Raw genomic sequence first — 15,499 nt, 5'->3', positions numbered from 1 at the left:
GGTGGTGGACGGAGATGTCGGTGTGAGTTGTTGTAGTGGCGGCGGTCAAAGGAAGAGGGTCGAGGTTTATATTTGGCTGGGCACGAACGAGGGGCACATTGTGACGCATTGTTGAGTTTTGAGAGATTTGATTGGTTCACCTACAGGGTCGTGGTGCACGTGCTCCGTCTTCTCCACTGTAGCTTCCGGGCAGCTCACTCCCAATTTTTGCATGTGCAAGTGTGGTTGGCGATTCCATCCGCACAAAGTGAAAGAGTACCTGGTACCTTAGTGTCCCATGCTCCAGCATGTAGTCCTTCTGCGAACAGTGGCTGTCGATACCGCACGCATCTCGCTCACCGCCCTCAGGAGCTATGTCTCCCCTGCGACCGGACGACAAGTTGGATCTGGCCAACCCACCCAATCGACATCGCAACAAGCTGCTGACAAAGGGCCTCCCTTGATCAATTTCTCGTACGAGCCGAACCCTCAGCCCTTCAACTGCACAACTCAACACACGACGCGTATCTTCGCCGCAGACCCATTTCATCCGTTCTTCCCCAAAATTCAACGCAGGGTCGCGGCGCACGACCCCAAAGACTTCATATGGGTCGTGCGCTGTGCAACGGACATCTGCAAGAAACCAACCTACCGCCACAGTGTTCAGAAGAAGCTGCGTAGAGCCTTCAAGGAAGCTCTAAGACAGAAAGGGTATGATGAAAAGGGCCTTCCATTGCAGCAGGCAAACGTGGCCAAGGTCGATGGGACGAGGACATCAGCCGCTGCAGCCACTGGCCGACTCAGCGGGGCGCTAGCCTTGTTCTTCGTCGGGAACCAGAAGAGCGTGCTGACGGCGAAAGGTGGAGAGATGAAAGCTGAGGCGGAGAGAATTTTGAGAAAAGTGTTGCAGATTAGGTATGCGGCGAAGAAAGGACAAGAGCAGGGTAGAGCGAATAGTCCGTCCTTGCTGAGGGGATCGTCGCCGCAATATAAACGGCAGACTGCGCAGGGATGGAAGCTAGGTCTTCAGAAGGCAAAACGTGCTACTCAGGCTGCGAACGACCGTTCTGCGAGACCTGATTGGCAGAGATAGATACTCGTTGCCCTGGTCTTCTGGCTATGGGACGCATCAACAACTAACTTTCACTTCCTTCAATACTGGCTTCTCACAACGACGTGATGTTCGCGATGGCCGACTGGCGCTCCGCGCAATGCCGAAGAGAAAGGCCGTTGCTGACATCCGTGCTATTGCATTGGCCATACCGCATCAGAAGCCTTGGCCGCTTGGTCTACTAACTGAGCAGCATTTCACAATGGAGAAGCAGAGCTGATGTACTAGCACCGCACCCTATTTCTCTCGATGTCGCGATATCTAAGCAATCAGTAATGAATTGTGCACCGGCGACGGCCGTCTTCCTCTAGCCTCGACAGAATGCCGCGCTGGTAAAGCTGCATCCGACAGTGTAACGATCTGGGAGCTGGCATACGACGTGATTTGCTTCAATATTTTTCACCTCGCTACCCATACTTAGTCTCTGGTAGTTGCTCTGGCGGGCATCAATTCTGTGCTATCCCTGCACCAGGGCAAGGAGAAACTGCGACGCGCTTCCTGGGACGCGGCAGACTTGCTCGAGCGGTCCCGGTGAGGTGCGGATCGCGAGGGCAGCGGCAAAATGGATCAAGTGTCTCGTCAACTTCGCCACCACTATGACTGTCGGTACCATGAGACCAGAAAGACTGCGGGGGAATTGCACTAGCACCAAGATGGCGAGTGGCAGCATTGCTACTTGCTACCGTATCAGATGCAATTATAATCCAGATCATTCAGCGCGCATCTACGGTGCCTCTAGAACAGAGCAGCGATGCACAATCGGGGCGGCAATGGGAACAAGAGTGCTTGCAACCCCAAGTGAAGTCGTTCACCTGAACCCCTGTGTCTCCACTTGACGGAAGCCCAAAGTGGCCAGCCGCCACACGTCACCCCCGGCTTTCTTTGGCTTCATCTTCCTACTACTTCTACCCTTCTACCTACTATACACCACTACACACACTCGCTACACACTCGCCGCCTACCTCGCCGTAACCGCCGCATCCGTCGCTACCTTACCTCTCTCTTTGTCGCCGGATCCGTCGTCTTAATAATAAGTTACCTATATAACAAAGCCGTCGCTATAGCAACTCGAAGAAAGAATCTACTACTATAATACGTCTACTCTCTCTCCTCTACTACCGTAGACGTAGATAACTATATTATTCGAACCTTAGTACGTTGTTACGTAGCGCGTAAACTCGTATATTACTAATATACCGTAGATTCCTCGTATCTACTACTTTAGTAGCGCTCGGTAGGAATATATCTGCGATAAATAACGGCGACGCTATAGACGAGGACACCGATACCGAGGATACCTCGGAGGATAAGGAGGAGGATAAGGAGGACGATACTAGGTAGGCTAGCCTTGCTCGCTACTAAATCTCTGCTAGAATCTCTACTAACTCGCTATATACAGGGCCGTATATACCCCCGATCTATACCCGCGCCGGCCTACTACTACAGACTCTAGTAACTTCTAGTTCTGCTTAGTCGAAAGATAGTAGGGCTAGTTAGACGAGGCCGCGGGCGACGACGCGACGAAGAAGAAGGTCGCGAAAAATAACCTATAGAAGTTCGACCAAGCTAGCCGAATTATAGAGACTATAGAGGGTATTAATACACTAGATCCGTATTACTAGTATACTCGCGGTCCGCGCGACGCGCTGTATAAGGTAGACGCAAAGAATAGTATTATCTACGCCTACTGTAAGCGATATACTAAGTTAGGCTATTAGGCCGGGATACCTATTAACGATTCCCCTAGCGATTCGTAGCGAATCGCCTAGCTAGAGGCTACTATTAAAGCGCTATAGGCTACGGTCGATAGCCTATAGGCTACGGTAGGGACCGTTTAAGATAGGATAGGCAAATTAGAGAATTAGGTAGAGTAGCTTATACCGTACGTCGACGAGCTCCGGCGTATAGTCTACAATATAGCTATAGCGGTATAGCTGTAGGGTAGAGTATCGATACCGGAATCGACTACGATTCCGCGTACGAATAATTAGTAGATAGGCATATATATACCTACCTATCTATTTATATATATAGCAGCGACGTACCGTAGCGAGTATAGCGAGTTAGGTAGGCTACGCGCGATCTATAGCGTTTCTATAGCGAGTTAGCGAATATAAGCTAGCGCCGGGTATACCCGACCAATCGGATCGTCCGCCGACCCTACGCAAACTCTGCAATATAGGTATACCGTTATAGATATAAGTCGATAGTAGTAGATAGCTATAAAAATCAGTCTTTTCTACTCGTATCTACGCTCTATATAAGTAATACCGGGCGGCGCCGGCGGTAGCAATAGCAACCGCTATAGCGTTAGGCCCCGGAGGCCCTATAGGCTTATATCTATCGATACTAATAGCGAGCGTAGCGATTCATTTCTTGCTTAGCGCTCTAGTTATTGCCCTCTCTCCGATTGGAACCGCTAGCTTGTATCGCTTAGCCGTAGGTATAGCGGTAGTACTACTCGTCGCGCTCGCTACTAGTATCGCCGTACCGGTAGTACTACTCGTCGCGCTCGCTACTAGCGTCGCTTCCAAGTCGACGAACTTAGGTAGCTTGCGGGCGTTAGTTACGCTCTCTGTCTATAATGCCTTCTCTTTCTTAATATAAGCGTTGTCTATATCGGTATTACCGTCGATTTCGACAAACTTAGGTAGCTTGCGGGCGTTAGTTACGCTCTCTATCTATAATGCCTTCTCTTTCTTAATAATTAGTACGCTATCGTCGTCGTCGGCCTCGCTAAGCTCGTCGTTATCCTCGCCGTCGTCGTCGTACTTATCGGCGTAGAGCTGTTCGATACTCTCGAGGACTTCTGATACTACGGGCGTTATACGGCTACTCGCTGCGCTCGCTACTAGTATCGCGCGTAATAGTATCGTACGTAATACTGCAGTGCCCTCCCTATCCTTATACTTTTGCCTTAGTTGTTTGTACTACTAAACGACGATAATAGCTTCGTAGGTACGTATAGTAGATCTGCTAGGTAGTAGTATTTTGAATACCTCTATAGACTCGAGGACGTCGGTACTCGCGATACTCGTAGATAATATACGGTTCGGCTTATTAGTCTCTAGATAGAATAATCGTACGAAGAATACGTTGTAGAAGTCTTTAATAGCTGTAATAGGCTACGTAGGTAACTTAGTTAGCTCGAATCGCGTAAGTATAAATTCTATTAATAGCTTCTTAGCGCTATTAGCTACTCGATCGCAATCCGTCCAATAGTTATAGAGGTCGGTATAGGTAACCGGATCGTAGTACTTCTACTCGTCGTTATTCTTTAGAGCTCGCGTAGTAACTCGCTACGTATATACCGTAACGCTAATACTAAACGAGATAGCCGGAGGTAGCGGATTCAACCGCGACGACGGTAGGGCCGGCGTATACTGCTAATATATAGTCGGCGGTAGCGTACCGGCGTATAGTACGACGGCTATAGCGGCCTTAGCCCTAAACGCGATATTAGCCTCGTTACGTACGGCATTCGTATACTACGGAATCCTCGCGAATGTCTAGAAACCCTATTAACCGTCGCTAAGTACTTGCTATATAGATCGTTTCAAGGCGACTAACCTTTACTTAGTATACGGGCACTAGCTACTACGATCGCGACGGCTACGGCTACGGCGGCGGCGGCGGCGGCGGCGGCGGCTATCTAGTAACCGGACGGCTACTTTCTAGTATACGTAATAGTTCGCGTACGAATTTAGTACGTAGAGGGTTTAGATTAAGCTAATAGCACTAAGAGCAGAAATTAAACTTGTAGAATATAACGCTATATCTAATCGACGGTACGACTAGATAGTATTTAGCCTAGAGGCTAGGTAGGTTGTCGGCTATAGTAAATAGGTCGGTAGAGAGAGAGTATATATATATATATAGAAAAGAATTCAAATAATAGTACGTACCGTAATATATACCCCGGAGGGCTTAGCTCGCTTAGCTCGTAGTTATACTCGTAGGGGAGATACTAGCCCTATAGCCTACGGATTATTATAGAACTCGATAATACCTAAATCCTCGTTCGCGATTAGCGCGTTGCTAGTATCTCTGAATACTTCTACTGTCTAGCGCGTAGGTATCTAATCTCTTACTACTAATAGCTTTAGAAGCATACCGAGTATTAGCTATTGTTCTAAGCTAATATAGTTATTTACTAGGCTACGTAGGGTAATATAGGCCGTACGGTACGTACAGTCGCCGGTCGCTACGTTATACGACGTACTACTAATAGGTAGCGCGAAGCTATAGAGGAGGAGGCTCGCTTTGTACTATTCGTAGGTATCGGCGGGAAGAAAGGCCTCGAGGTCTATAGTATTAAGTTAGCGAGCAGGCTACGAGTAGAGCGAGTATATATACTAAACCCTTCTAGTATCCCTTCGAGCGTCTGTAGAACCTCCTTAGGTATACGTATACCTTACTACGTAGCGCTATAGAGCTCTAGATAATACTATAATACGTAAGGAATACCTAGAATCGAGTATAGCCGATTGTTTTGCCTCCGAATCTTATAGTAATTCTATACCTTTACGAATCCTACTACTATTTCGCGGAGAATCGTAGTATAGATCGCTAGGAAGGCAATACGATCGCCTAATAACTCTAGGTCAAATTCGTTCGTAGTATTTAAGCTATAGAAGTACGTACGCTATCTATTTAGCGCCTTAGCCTACTGATTCTACTATGCCTCGATACGCTGATTTATCTTACTTATACTATATCGGAAGTATTTACCGAATCGTAGTAGTAGTAACGAGGCCTCGCTACGAGTACTACGCTTAGTATTCTCAACGTTATAAGCGGTATAATATACTATATAGTACGCGTCGGCAGCTAGAATAGTCTTACCTCTACGATCCGAGCGTATAATCACCGGCGCGTATCTACTATAGCGTAGTATCGCGATATACTAAGCGAGTACCGAAACGGCCGATCTGCTAGTAATTCTAACGTAAATCTACTCTATATACCGCGCGTACACGTCGATTACGCTATATATCTAAATACTCTAGTACTCGAACTTATAGTACGTATCTATTAAAATTACCGCTAACGGCCTAGGTATAATAATAGCACTATAGTGCTCTCTAGCCTTCTCGTATTACCGCTAAACACTATCGGGATTAAGCAATTTGACAATACGGTAGATATAGTCCCTAAGTAGGTTAGCCGACAGCGATTTAGCAAGCGAGCAGATAGCGAGCGAGTAGATAGCAAGCGCCTACGTACCTCCTAATTATATTTATCTCTAAACGCAGATATATATATAGGTTCCTCCTACTATATACCTCTACCTCTAACTTAGCGAGCTCGTCTACGAGTGCTATAGCGATTAACTCTTTAGTATATACTTACTCTACTACTAGTATCTGCTTCCTAAACCCTAGCTCTTTATATATACGCCGATATGTCCTCGTACTAATTTTCTAGCTATTAATCGCTAGAATCGTAACTGCCTCGCTATCTATAAGTTGCAGCTTAGTATAGGTATACGCTATACGTATACGCAAGCTATCGTCTTCGTCGAAGATATCGTACTATCGACGATATAAAGGTACGGCGGCTATAGTAAGGCCCTAGGCTTATAGCCGTCGTTCGAATATACGCTCTATAATAGAAATACCGAACTACTAGTATAGATTAGCGATAATCTACCTCTACGAGACACCTTCCGCGAGCTGTATAGCGATATAGACCTAATAGTTATTATAGTCTATAGCGCGTAGTCCTCTAGGTACGTACGTCCGAGGCATATTAGTAGGTAGCGACGGATGCGGCGGTTACGGCGAGGTAGGCGGCGAGTATATAGCGAGTATATGTAGTGGTGTATGGTAGGTAGAAGGGTAGAAGTAGTAGGAAAATGAAGCCAAAGAAAGCCGGGGGTGACGTGTGGCGGCTGGCCACTTTGGGCCTCCGTACCACTTCCCCACTAACGACCCGCGTCTGTGCACTTAAGCTAGCGCATAGGAGGCACCCTAAGTCGTTCATGCGCGTCTCGAACTCCTCCTGTTCACATACATGTATTCCCTATAGCCGTACCTCAACACTGTTCCAAAATGGATGTTGCCTACGATCACATCCAGGAGGAAGCTCTCACTCCTGCCGAACGGCAGAAAGTCCGTGACGCGGCATCATCGTCCGCTACAACCGCCGACAACGCCGAACAGCCCGCCCAGACTCTCAATACCGAGTTTCAACAGGCCTTCCAGGCCGTGTCCGCTTCACCATGGGGCGCCAAACTTGGAGGCTGGTTCTCTCAAGCCAAAAAGCAGAGCGAGACGTTCTATCAAGATCTGTCCAAGGAGGCCGCTGGGGCAAGTGAGCAAGCTACGAAGAGCTTCTCGAGTCTACGGGAACAAGTAGCACAGCGGACCAGAGGCATGAGCGACCTTCAGATCAGGAGAGGCGACGTGGATGGACCAATACCTGGGCAGGAAGATATTCCTGGCGTGACTTTAGCAGATCAAAAGGCTGAACAGACAGAAGCTGGTGCTGCGAAAGACGGGGAACCAATGAAGGGGGAGGGGAAGACACCAGAAAGTCTACCTGCAGATATAGTCAAGGAGGCAGCGTCTCTCGTGACCATGTTCCGGAGCACGGCCGCCCAAAAGCTCAAAGACCTCCAAAAAGCCGAAGATGCGGCAGACGAAGCTCTCGTTCGTTATGGTACCAACCTACGAAACTTCCTGCGAGACGCTGTGACGATATCTGCTCCTGATGAAGAAGATGGTACCAAGTCCTCGTCCGAAGTACTGTTCTCGACAGAAGACGCTGGAACGGGCAAGAAAGTCTTCCATACGACACGACTTGACGCACAATTACATGCCATTCATGCTAACGCTGCATCCTTCGCAGAGGAGCCGCAAGGTGTAGAATGGGAGTCGTGGAGAGCTGGGTTTAATGTCGATAGTAAGACGGAGTCTATTGCTACGGATTTGAACAAGTATGAAGAGCTGAGGAGAGCGATGGAGAAGCTAGTACCGGAGAAGGTTGGCTATAGGGACTTCTGGATGCGATACTACTACCTCAGGAAAGCTGTGGAAACCGAGGAGGCTCGACGAAAAGAGGTATTGAAAGGTGAGTTAACATCCTTTCATGTGATCACGCACTCGTGCTCCAATGGCCCGGCCAGTCAAACTTACGAAGCTATCCTCGTATAGGCGCGACTGCCGATACCGAAGAAGAGGTCAGATGGGATGATGATGATGATGAAGACGAGGAAACCGATAAAGCGAGTACCCCCAACGCGGGCGCCGGAGCTAACAAGCTGGCCGCTGCATCAACTACCACTCTTCACGCGACCAACACGACTACCAGCAGAGATGATTCAGGTCTTCTCAATCCCACAGATGCTCGACGAAGTGAAGATGGCAACAAATCCGTGGCCGACTCCGATGCCAGCTATGATCTGGTCTCTGGAGCTACGAGCCGTGCACCAGGAAGCCCTAAAGATCAGAAGAAGAATGGTGAAGAAAGCGACGATGACTGGGAATAAATTGGTTATACGCCGCGGAACTTCTGCTCATGAGTGTGTTGCATTGCATTATACTTGCGGGATGATGCGTTTCACGAAGAGGTGACAGTAGCAATAACAGGCGCTTGCAAGGATTGATTGACCAGGTAGCGTTCTGATTTCTGTTTCATTATGATACCAATGCTCTTTCTGGCTTTCGACGACCTTACTGTTGATTTCTCTATTTAGGCTCAATCATACGCGTGTTCAATCATACGCGTGTTTCTTCTCGTTAAGTACCTCTCCTCCAGGCACAACAATTAGCTTCGAGTTCCTTCGTCACTCGCAAATCTTCGGATCATCGGTTCCACCATGATACTGGAATGCCAAAGACTACCTTACGACGGGCCCTTCTTCACGATGCGCATGGCTACCCTCTTATTGGCAAGTCGCGTCAACGATGTTGTAGATCAACGTTCCAAGTGTTGCTGCGAATGCGGCGATGCGCGGTCCGTTGACTTGGAGAAGTTGTTTGGCTCTGTCGCGTCGGCGCCGGATGGCTGGTAGGGCAGCAGCTGGAATCGGAGCATTTGGCGTTGGAGCTGCTGGCATCGGAGCTGCTGAGATTCGGTTGTTTCTGCATGGAGAAAAGATATTAGCCGATCCATCTGGCCCGGTGTGACTGGACACTGCCGCTTACTGGAAGTTCGAAGGACCTCGGGGTGAGGCTGGTTCAGGATACAGCCCATCGATTGCTGTTGTGGGAGTGGGGTCTGGGACCGCTCTGTCGAATCTGTTGGTCAGCCACTAGAGCAGACGTGAGTTGTGGAATCGACTTACTGAACTCCGGATGCCAAAATCGTCTGAAGATGGGCCTGCACAGGGCGAATTGGCATGCTAGTCATGTTGCTAATCGGTAGCTTCTCGTCTGGATGATGCTGGCAGTCGAGTGCGTGAGCAGGCTTTCTGGGTTTGGCGTCTCGTCCCTGAAGAAATGACCTTGGGCTGCTTCTTTTTATGTAGCGCAGCCATCCTGTGCCCTGTCATCCTGATCGGCTGGAGATTTAGTCTGTCACCAGCGACATCTGGGGAAGAGGTTACATGTATGTGAATTCTCGCCCGAAAAGGTCCAGTCTGACGACATTGATGTCTTCAAAAAGCGCGGCCCGGGTGTTCCCGCAGGCAATGGACATGGTGTCCCGTCGCTTATACACCCAATTGAAGAGTGCAGTGACGCACAAGTTGAACATGCGTGTTTTCAGCATCGATGTTCACCGTCGCGAGGATCTGAATGTCGCTTATATACCCAATTGAAGAGTGCAGTGGCGCACAGCACGATCATACCGCGGAACATGAAGTCATGGCATGGTACAGACCATAGGCCAAGGTGCTTTCGGCTGCTTCTGCTACCCATGAGGCGCGACAGGCCACAGGCTACAGACTACAGGCGCTACCGTACCCAGCGTACCGTCGCTCTCAGTGGTCCGTGCAGCTGAACACACCTTGGGGTGTTCAGCTGCTTCTGCGACCCAGGAGAGGCTACAGGCTACAGGTAGAATGTAAAAGGTATAAGAGGGAATCTACGTCCTGGCACGTATACCCATCTTTGCATCCTGCACGCGAAATTTCCTCAACTCCTGAGTTCCTCGAGCCAAAACCTGCCTACACCCAGAGTAGCATACAACCTCACCATAATGCAGTCTTCATCTTTCCTCCCGTCAGATCACCACCTGCCTCCCACCTGGACTTGCGACCAGTGCCAGACATCTTTCTCCAAGTCGAAGCTATTAGAACAGCACACCAAGGAAATGAAACACGCAGGCTATCGCTGCGCGGCTTTGGGCTGCGGCAAAACGTTCACAGCCAGAACATCATGGCTATCCCATAAAAAGGGCCACACTGCTGCACGAACTGCATGCTCGAAATGCTCAAAGCCTTTCAAGCGCAAGGATCACTGCCGAGAACACGACTTCATCTGTGGAAAACATAAGAGGGCCACCTCCTTGCACGACAACGACAGCAGTACTTTGTCGGAGGTTCATGACAGCGGGTCCCTTGCGGCACAGTCTAGCGAGGCATTTAGGGTAGCTCGAACTTTGTCGAGTCTGCGAGATCAAGGGAAGGACAATACACCACCCGGATGGAATACACCGTATCCTATACCTCCAGAGCACATGACTGTTCATTGTGAAGTTTGCAGGAAGTTTGTGCCTGCCCACTTGCTCCAGGAGCATTACGCTAGCGAGACTCTCGCGCTGCAGTCACTGTTTGGTTCCCGTGAACCCCGTGAGACGCTTGCATCGCATCATCTCAGCTGTGTGATTTCCGGGGCCTGTCAGTGTATACGACTCTCCTCGGCTTACTTCAGCCGCGAAAATCGCCGAAAGAATAGGACAGAACAGAGCCCATTTTTTGGTTTCTGAGTTGGCATTGGCGTAGACAGGTGCTATTAGTAGGACATCGATATAACGCCCTTTCTTGGTGGACTTGATCGTGCAGCGAGTGGGCACGCATGGGTGTGCGCGGTATGTCTGGCGCTGTGCCGTACCTGGTGTTCTTTTATCTTCTGGCTATGTCGCATTTCCAGAAAGCGCGTTCTGAAGAATTGACTGGTGAATATGTCTAGCGAGAACCGGATTTTGCTGGGCTGGCTAACTGGGCCCGTTGTAGCGATCCTGGAGACTCAGCAATCCTGGAGACTCAGGTTCAGCGAGCAACTGCCTGAGAAGAGATTGTGATCAAGATATGCTGTGAAGAAGAGATAAATTTATTTATACGTTAGAAACAGTTCGTCTGCCTCTCTCTTCCGCAACTCGGCGGCTCTCACCTCTTATGACATGTGGAAGAGCGAGGTCGGAGCCAAGACTTTTCGTCTGTGAGGATTCGACGCCACAATCGGATCTTTGCCTTCGCCGACAACTGCTGCGCGTCCGCAGGCCTGAAGCGGTGCGACGTCGCTAAGCTGAGAGGATGAAGAACGCCCCGCAGCATGTTCGCTGTTTGTCGGGGGTGTGAGTTCATGTACCACCACATATGCGTCAGTCAGACTCCAATGCGCAGCTCGCACGAGTCTGATACCTCCTAATAGTGATGTTCATTCACTTGCCAAGCGGATCGCGGATCAGATAACCTTAGATCAACGCTAGGATGTAGCAATCAATTGGGTCGAAAACTCTCCTTTCTGTTCCTCGGCTTGCTTGTTCGACTTCAGCCAGCTCCCTGGAAAACACTTGGCAGTCCCCGCGCGAAAAATCATCGATACCTGGGGACGACCGCAAAGGGTATGCTCTCATGGTAGCTGCGTGTCAGAATGTTCAAACTTGCCTATGCTGCTGCTGAAGTCTTCAATCTACTCGGGTATGTTTGTGATTGTGGCTCTTTTTTTTTCCTTTCACAAAGAAAGATTGGAATCATCAAAAAGGGGGCAAAGTATTGCGTGTGCGTGTTTGTATGCAATGACACTCTGTTATTCTCAATATCATCAGAGGCAACGGACGATCCTTCCCAGGAGGATTCTGATAGTAGCAGGGCATGGACGATGCGCCGTTCGGATGGCCCCTTTTCTTTCCCCATAAACAAGTGATTGACCTTTATCTAGCTATGAACTCCATTCCCATTTGACATTCTGAATCTTCTCCGTTCGTTCTCATTCTGATTTCATGTCTGACAGCAGAATCCCACGTCAGTCTGTCAACGCCGTATTTTCCTCGATCCCCTTCCAGCGAGGACCTCATCAAAACAACTTGTTTTTCTTTTCTTTCTCGTTCTTTTTCTCTGAGCACATACTCTGATACACTGCTCACGTTCTCATTCTCACTCACTCAACCCATTCTTACTCTCCTTCACAACAAATCGATCAACTCGTCAACCGATCGATCATCAATTCTCTCCTGAAGAGTTCTCACCAAACTATCAGTTTTGACTCCATGGTCCTTGATAGCCTCCGCAAGAACATCTCGATGTTTTCTGCATTTGCCACCTAAGTCTTCAGCACACGCGCTGCAAAGCGCAGTGCGACAATTCAGTGTCTTGCAAACGACTCCATGCTCGTGACAACAGACCACTCCACAGTCCGAACACTTGATATGAGCATCATACTTTTCCACTCCACTAGGAAACGCCTTTCGCAATTCCTGCTCGTGCGCTCGGGCTTTGGCCACGGCGGCTTGGATGGCTGAGCTGCGGGTGAAGCCGAGTTTCATGATTTCGAGTTGCTCGGCGTAGTAGCAACAAGTCTTGTTGCAATGGTGGCAGCTCTTACCTTTGTAGTTGAAATTGATACTGGAGAAGGTATTGTAACTCTCCACTCGGATGGATTGGCTGATGTTGGGGTCTCCGTGTCCGCGCAGTGGGCTCGGCGCTCCAACGCTGACTTGCGAGGGAGACGCGTTCATGGGCTCGTAGGCTCCTCGATGGATTCCCATGCACATCAGATTGATGGTATCCCAGGCGTATTTGTGATTCGGGTGTGGTGGGTCGCTAGCCCGCTTGTGTTCGAGAAGTGGGATCCCGAGACGTTCGCGCAGGTTCTGGGCTTCGGACATCGAAGGTGAGTCGTCGTAGCTGGGTATGGTCGACATGCTAGGGGTGCGAGGACCACGCCATGCGTTGACCACATTGTCCATGTGTTCTTCGACCGGCGAAACGGTGTTTTGATGATCGTCTTCGTCTCGCAAAGCAGTAGTTGAACGGTGGTTCAAGAGAACAGTCTCTGTGCTAGAGGCGTCACGATCTGGCAGTGGTAGAGGAGCCGCACTGTTGAGGTTGGCGGATTCGTCGAGAGTCTTGCCGGGACTGATACGCTGACCGTACTTTGGTGGTCGCGGTATATGCGACGTGACTCCAGGCGGTGACGGTTCCTCCTGAACCTTGCGTAGGGCTAGTGAAGCACCAAGACCTGGTGGTTTGGCGGGCTTGATCGGCTTGGCCCTTGTGGGTGTTGGTAGTTCGGATCCGCGTAGCTTCGGGACATGTAGAGGCAAAGAGATTGAGCGCTTATCGGAATTGTGGTAGGTGTTGTCGCGAAGTGCTGGATGTCCAGCGATCACTGGGACCTTTGATATCTTGTCGGTTCGTCGTTGAGCCGCTGCCTGAATGGCACGATCGAAGTCTGCCTGTTGTGCCTCGCTGCTGAGTTTTGGCGAGAAGTTCGAGCGGCTCGAGTCGCGGCGTACTATGAGTGCGCTGCGGCGGTATGACGCTGATGGTGGCGCCGGTGGTGCCTCATTCTCGTATTTTGCTCGCATCTCAGGAGATAGATGCGGGACCGGAGGAAGCGCCTGGTCCTGTGAGCTGTGGCACTCTGGTTTCACGACATTGCGCCGCAGATCTGGCGTGCTCCCAGAAGAGTTCGCAGCTTCAATGAGGTCGTCGTCGATGTCGACTTCATCGTCATCATTCACTGTCTCCCATCCAGACCTGTCATCGCGAGTAAGCGAGTCAAGGGGCGATGCCAGAGGTGACGCGGGCAAGGTGGTGCAGGTCTGCAAAGTGGTCGCTGCACTTGGTGTCGCTGGTGAAGCGAGCCTTGGAGAATTCTTAAAAAATGACAGTTGTGCCGTTGAGAGGGCACGAGGAGTCGATTCGACAACATCCCGTGACGAAGTGCTGATACCAAGGCCTTGCGCCTGATAGTGGTCTTGGTCGGGAGTCGAAGCCAATGGCCTGTCTGAGGCATCATCATACGAAAGATTGCCGGTGCTGTCCTCTGCGGAGCCAAGTGAGGAGAGTGTTGGTGTGCGATCTAAATCCGGTGTCCACAGGGGCACATATGTGGGTGTCGAACTGGATGAAGTCGCCTTCGCCCTCTTGAACAGTCGCTCGAGCACAGTCTTCTTCATGTAGGGGTCCTGATTTACGTGATTCTTCTCCCACTCCGCAATGGTTTCGTATACTGAAAGCTCTGGCGGAAAGCCTTCTTGCCAACCATCCTTCAGGACAAATCCGCATTTGCTGGTTCGGTGAAGAAACTGAGTGGCAAGCTTTAATTTTCGTTCATTCCGCTCTCGTTTTCTCAAAGCGTACTCGTCCATCTCCTTGGATGTGCCATCTTCAGGCAGTGCGCCAAGAGGTTCTGTGATGTCGCGTTGCTCTTGCTTTCTGACTTCCCGCTTCACAGCCTCCACATATTTTGACCATTCTTCTGGGTTCGTGTCCGCTAGCGTGGCGGAAGGTAAACCAAGCTGGCCATGAGGGGACTTGGTAGGAGCGTACTCGTACTGTCGTCCAGCCGCATCAACACGGTAGCGCTGGGTCAGGTTCGACTCACTGCGCTTCTTGCGAATTCCGGGTGTCGCAGGAAGAGGTGAAATGAGGCTGCGTCCGTCGCCGTCTTCCTTACGCGGCGTGACTCGCGGCGCGGGTAGACGGCCCTGACCAGGTTGGCTGCCGTAAAATGGGCTCTTCAGGCCCTGCGACGAAGATGACCGAGCATCAGGAAAACTCGAGTAGCGTAGTGGTGTAGGTGGAACCGGTGATCGACCAACCGGAGATACTGTGGCTATGGTGTTGACCGAGTCCGTGGACATCATGCTGGACATGCTCTTTGGACTAGCAAGAATGCGATCGCTGGGGGTTTTCGGAGAACTCTTCGTACGATCCCGACTGAACAAGCCAGCAGCATTCAAACGCGAGGCCGGTACACGCTGGTCAAAGCTGCTCGAAGGAGTGAAACTGGGTCCGCGCGCTGTCGTTTGCCATGTCTCTGCGCTGCTATCGGCGGGAGAGAGTGCTGTCATCGATTTCTTCGTGCCAAAGCCGAACGTACCCATAAAACTCTTTTTCTTCTTCACTGCTTTTCCCTGCTGCTGCTGCGCCGAAGACGGAGACTTTGTGCTGCGGATGCTTACCTGCGGGCTAGAAACCGGCGTCAAAGATCCAACGCCCTCACGAGCTCGGCTGCTGCTGCTGTCGCCGCAGGAGCTGCTGATGAGACCAGAGCTGACATATGTGTCGCCGGA

At 50.3% G+C, this 15,499-nt stretch overlaps 5 protein-coding genes across 5 annotated transcripts; 3 read left to right on the top strand and 2 right to left on the bottom strand.

The window, feature by feature from the left end:
* Positions 1-277: 277 nt before the first annotated feature.
* Positions 278-1,113, top strand: SEPMUDRAFT_129306 (uncharacterized protein; the record flags this gene model as incomplete). Its single annotated transcript, XM_016902276.1, has 1 exon — positions 278-1,113. The coding sequence occupies one exon, from the start codon at positions 278-280 to the stop codon at positions 1,070-1,072; it is 795 nt and encodes a 264-aa protein (XP_016764465.1). The 3' UTR covers positions 1,073-1,113.
* Positions 1,114-7,095: 5,982 nt separating this feature from the next.
* On the bottom strand, positions 7,096-9,607 carry SEPMUDRAFT_129305 (uncharacterized protein). Its single transcript, XM_016902275.1, has 4 exons — positions 9,381-9,607; positions 9,241-9,324; positions 8,248-9,177; positions 7,096-8,164 (listed from the first exon to the last, which is right to left on the bottom strand). The coding sequence occupies exons 1-3, from the start codon at positions 9,443-9,445 to the stop codon at positions 8,979-8,981; spliced, it is 348 nt and encodes a 115-aa protein (XP_016764463.1). The 5' UTR covers positions 9,446-9,607; the 3' UTR covers positions 7,096-8,164; positions 8,248-8,978.
* SEPMUDRAFT_36425 (uncharacterized protein) lies at positions 7,144-8,582 on the top strand (the record flags this gene model as incomplete). Its single annotated transcript, XM_016908639.1, has 2 exons — positions 7,144-8,164; positions 8,248-8,582. 2 exons carry the CDS (start codon positions 7,144-7,146, stop codon positions 8,580-8,582), a joined length of 1,356 nt encoding a protein of 451 aa, XP_016764464.1.
* Positions 9,608-10,234: 627 nt separating the features above from the next.
* SEPMUDRAFT_103734 (uncharacterized protein) lies at positions 10,235-10,963 on the top strand (the record flags this gene model as incomplete). Its single annotated transcript, XM_016900513.1, has 1 exon — positions 10,235-10,963. The coding sequence occupies one exon, from the start codon at positions 10,235-10,237 to the stop codon at positions 10,961-10,963; it is 729 nt and encodes a 242-aa protein (XP_016764462.1).
* A 1,219-nt stretch (positions 10,964-12,182) lies between these two features.
* On the bottom strand, positions 12,183-13,054 carry SEPMUDRAFT_145614 (uncharacterized protein). The gene has a single exon (XM_016903164.1). The coding sequence runs from the start codon at positions 12,968-12,970 to the stop codon at positions 12,383-12,385; it is 588 nt and encodes a 195-aa protein (XP_016764461.1). The 5' UTR covers positions 12,971-13,054; the 3' UTR covers positions 12,183-12,382.
* Positions 13,055-15,499: the final 2,445 nt, after the last annotated feature.

This window comes from Sphaerulina musiva (assembly GCF_000320565.1).
Source record: "Sphaerulina musiva SO2202 unplaced genomic scaffold SEPMUscaffold_1, whole genome shotgun sequence".
Lineage (NCBI taxonomy): Eukaryota > Fungi > Ascomycota > Dothideomycetes > Mycosphaerellales > Mycosphaerellaceae > Sphaerulina > Sphaerulina musiva.
This window is presented reverse-complemented; position numbering and strand designations above follow the sequence as displayed.

Coding starts and splice junctions, on each gene's coding strand:
- SEPMUDRAFT_129305 (XM_016902275.1), bottom strand. CDS start 9,445: ATGACTAGCATGCCAATTCGCCCTGTGCAGGCCCATCTTCAGACGATT. Junction 9,325..9,380: donor ATTTTGGCATCCGGAGTTCA/GTAAGTCGATTC, acceptor CAGATTCGACAG/AGCGGTCCCAGACCCCACTC. Junction 9,178..9,240: donor CGAGGTCCTTCGAACTTCCA/GTAAGCGGCAGT, acceptor TTCTCCATGCAG/AAACAACCGAATCTCAGCAG.
- SEPMUDRAFT_145614 (XM_016903164.1), bottom strand. CDS start 12,970: ATGTGCATGGGAATCCATCGAGGAGCCTACGAGCCCATGAACGCGTCT.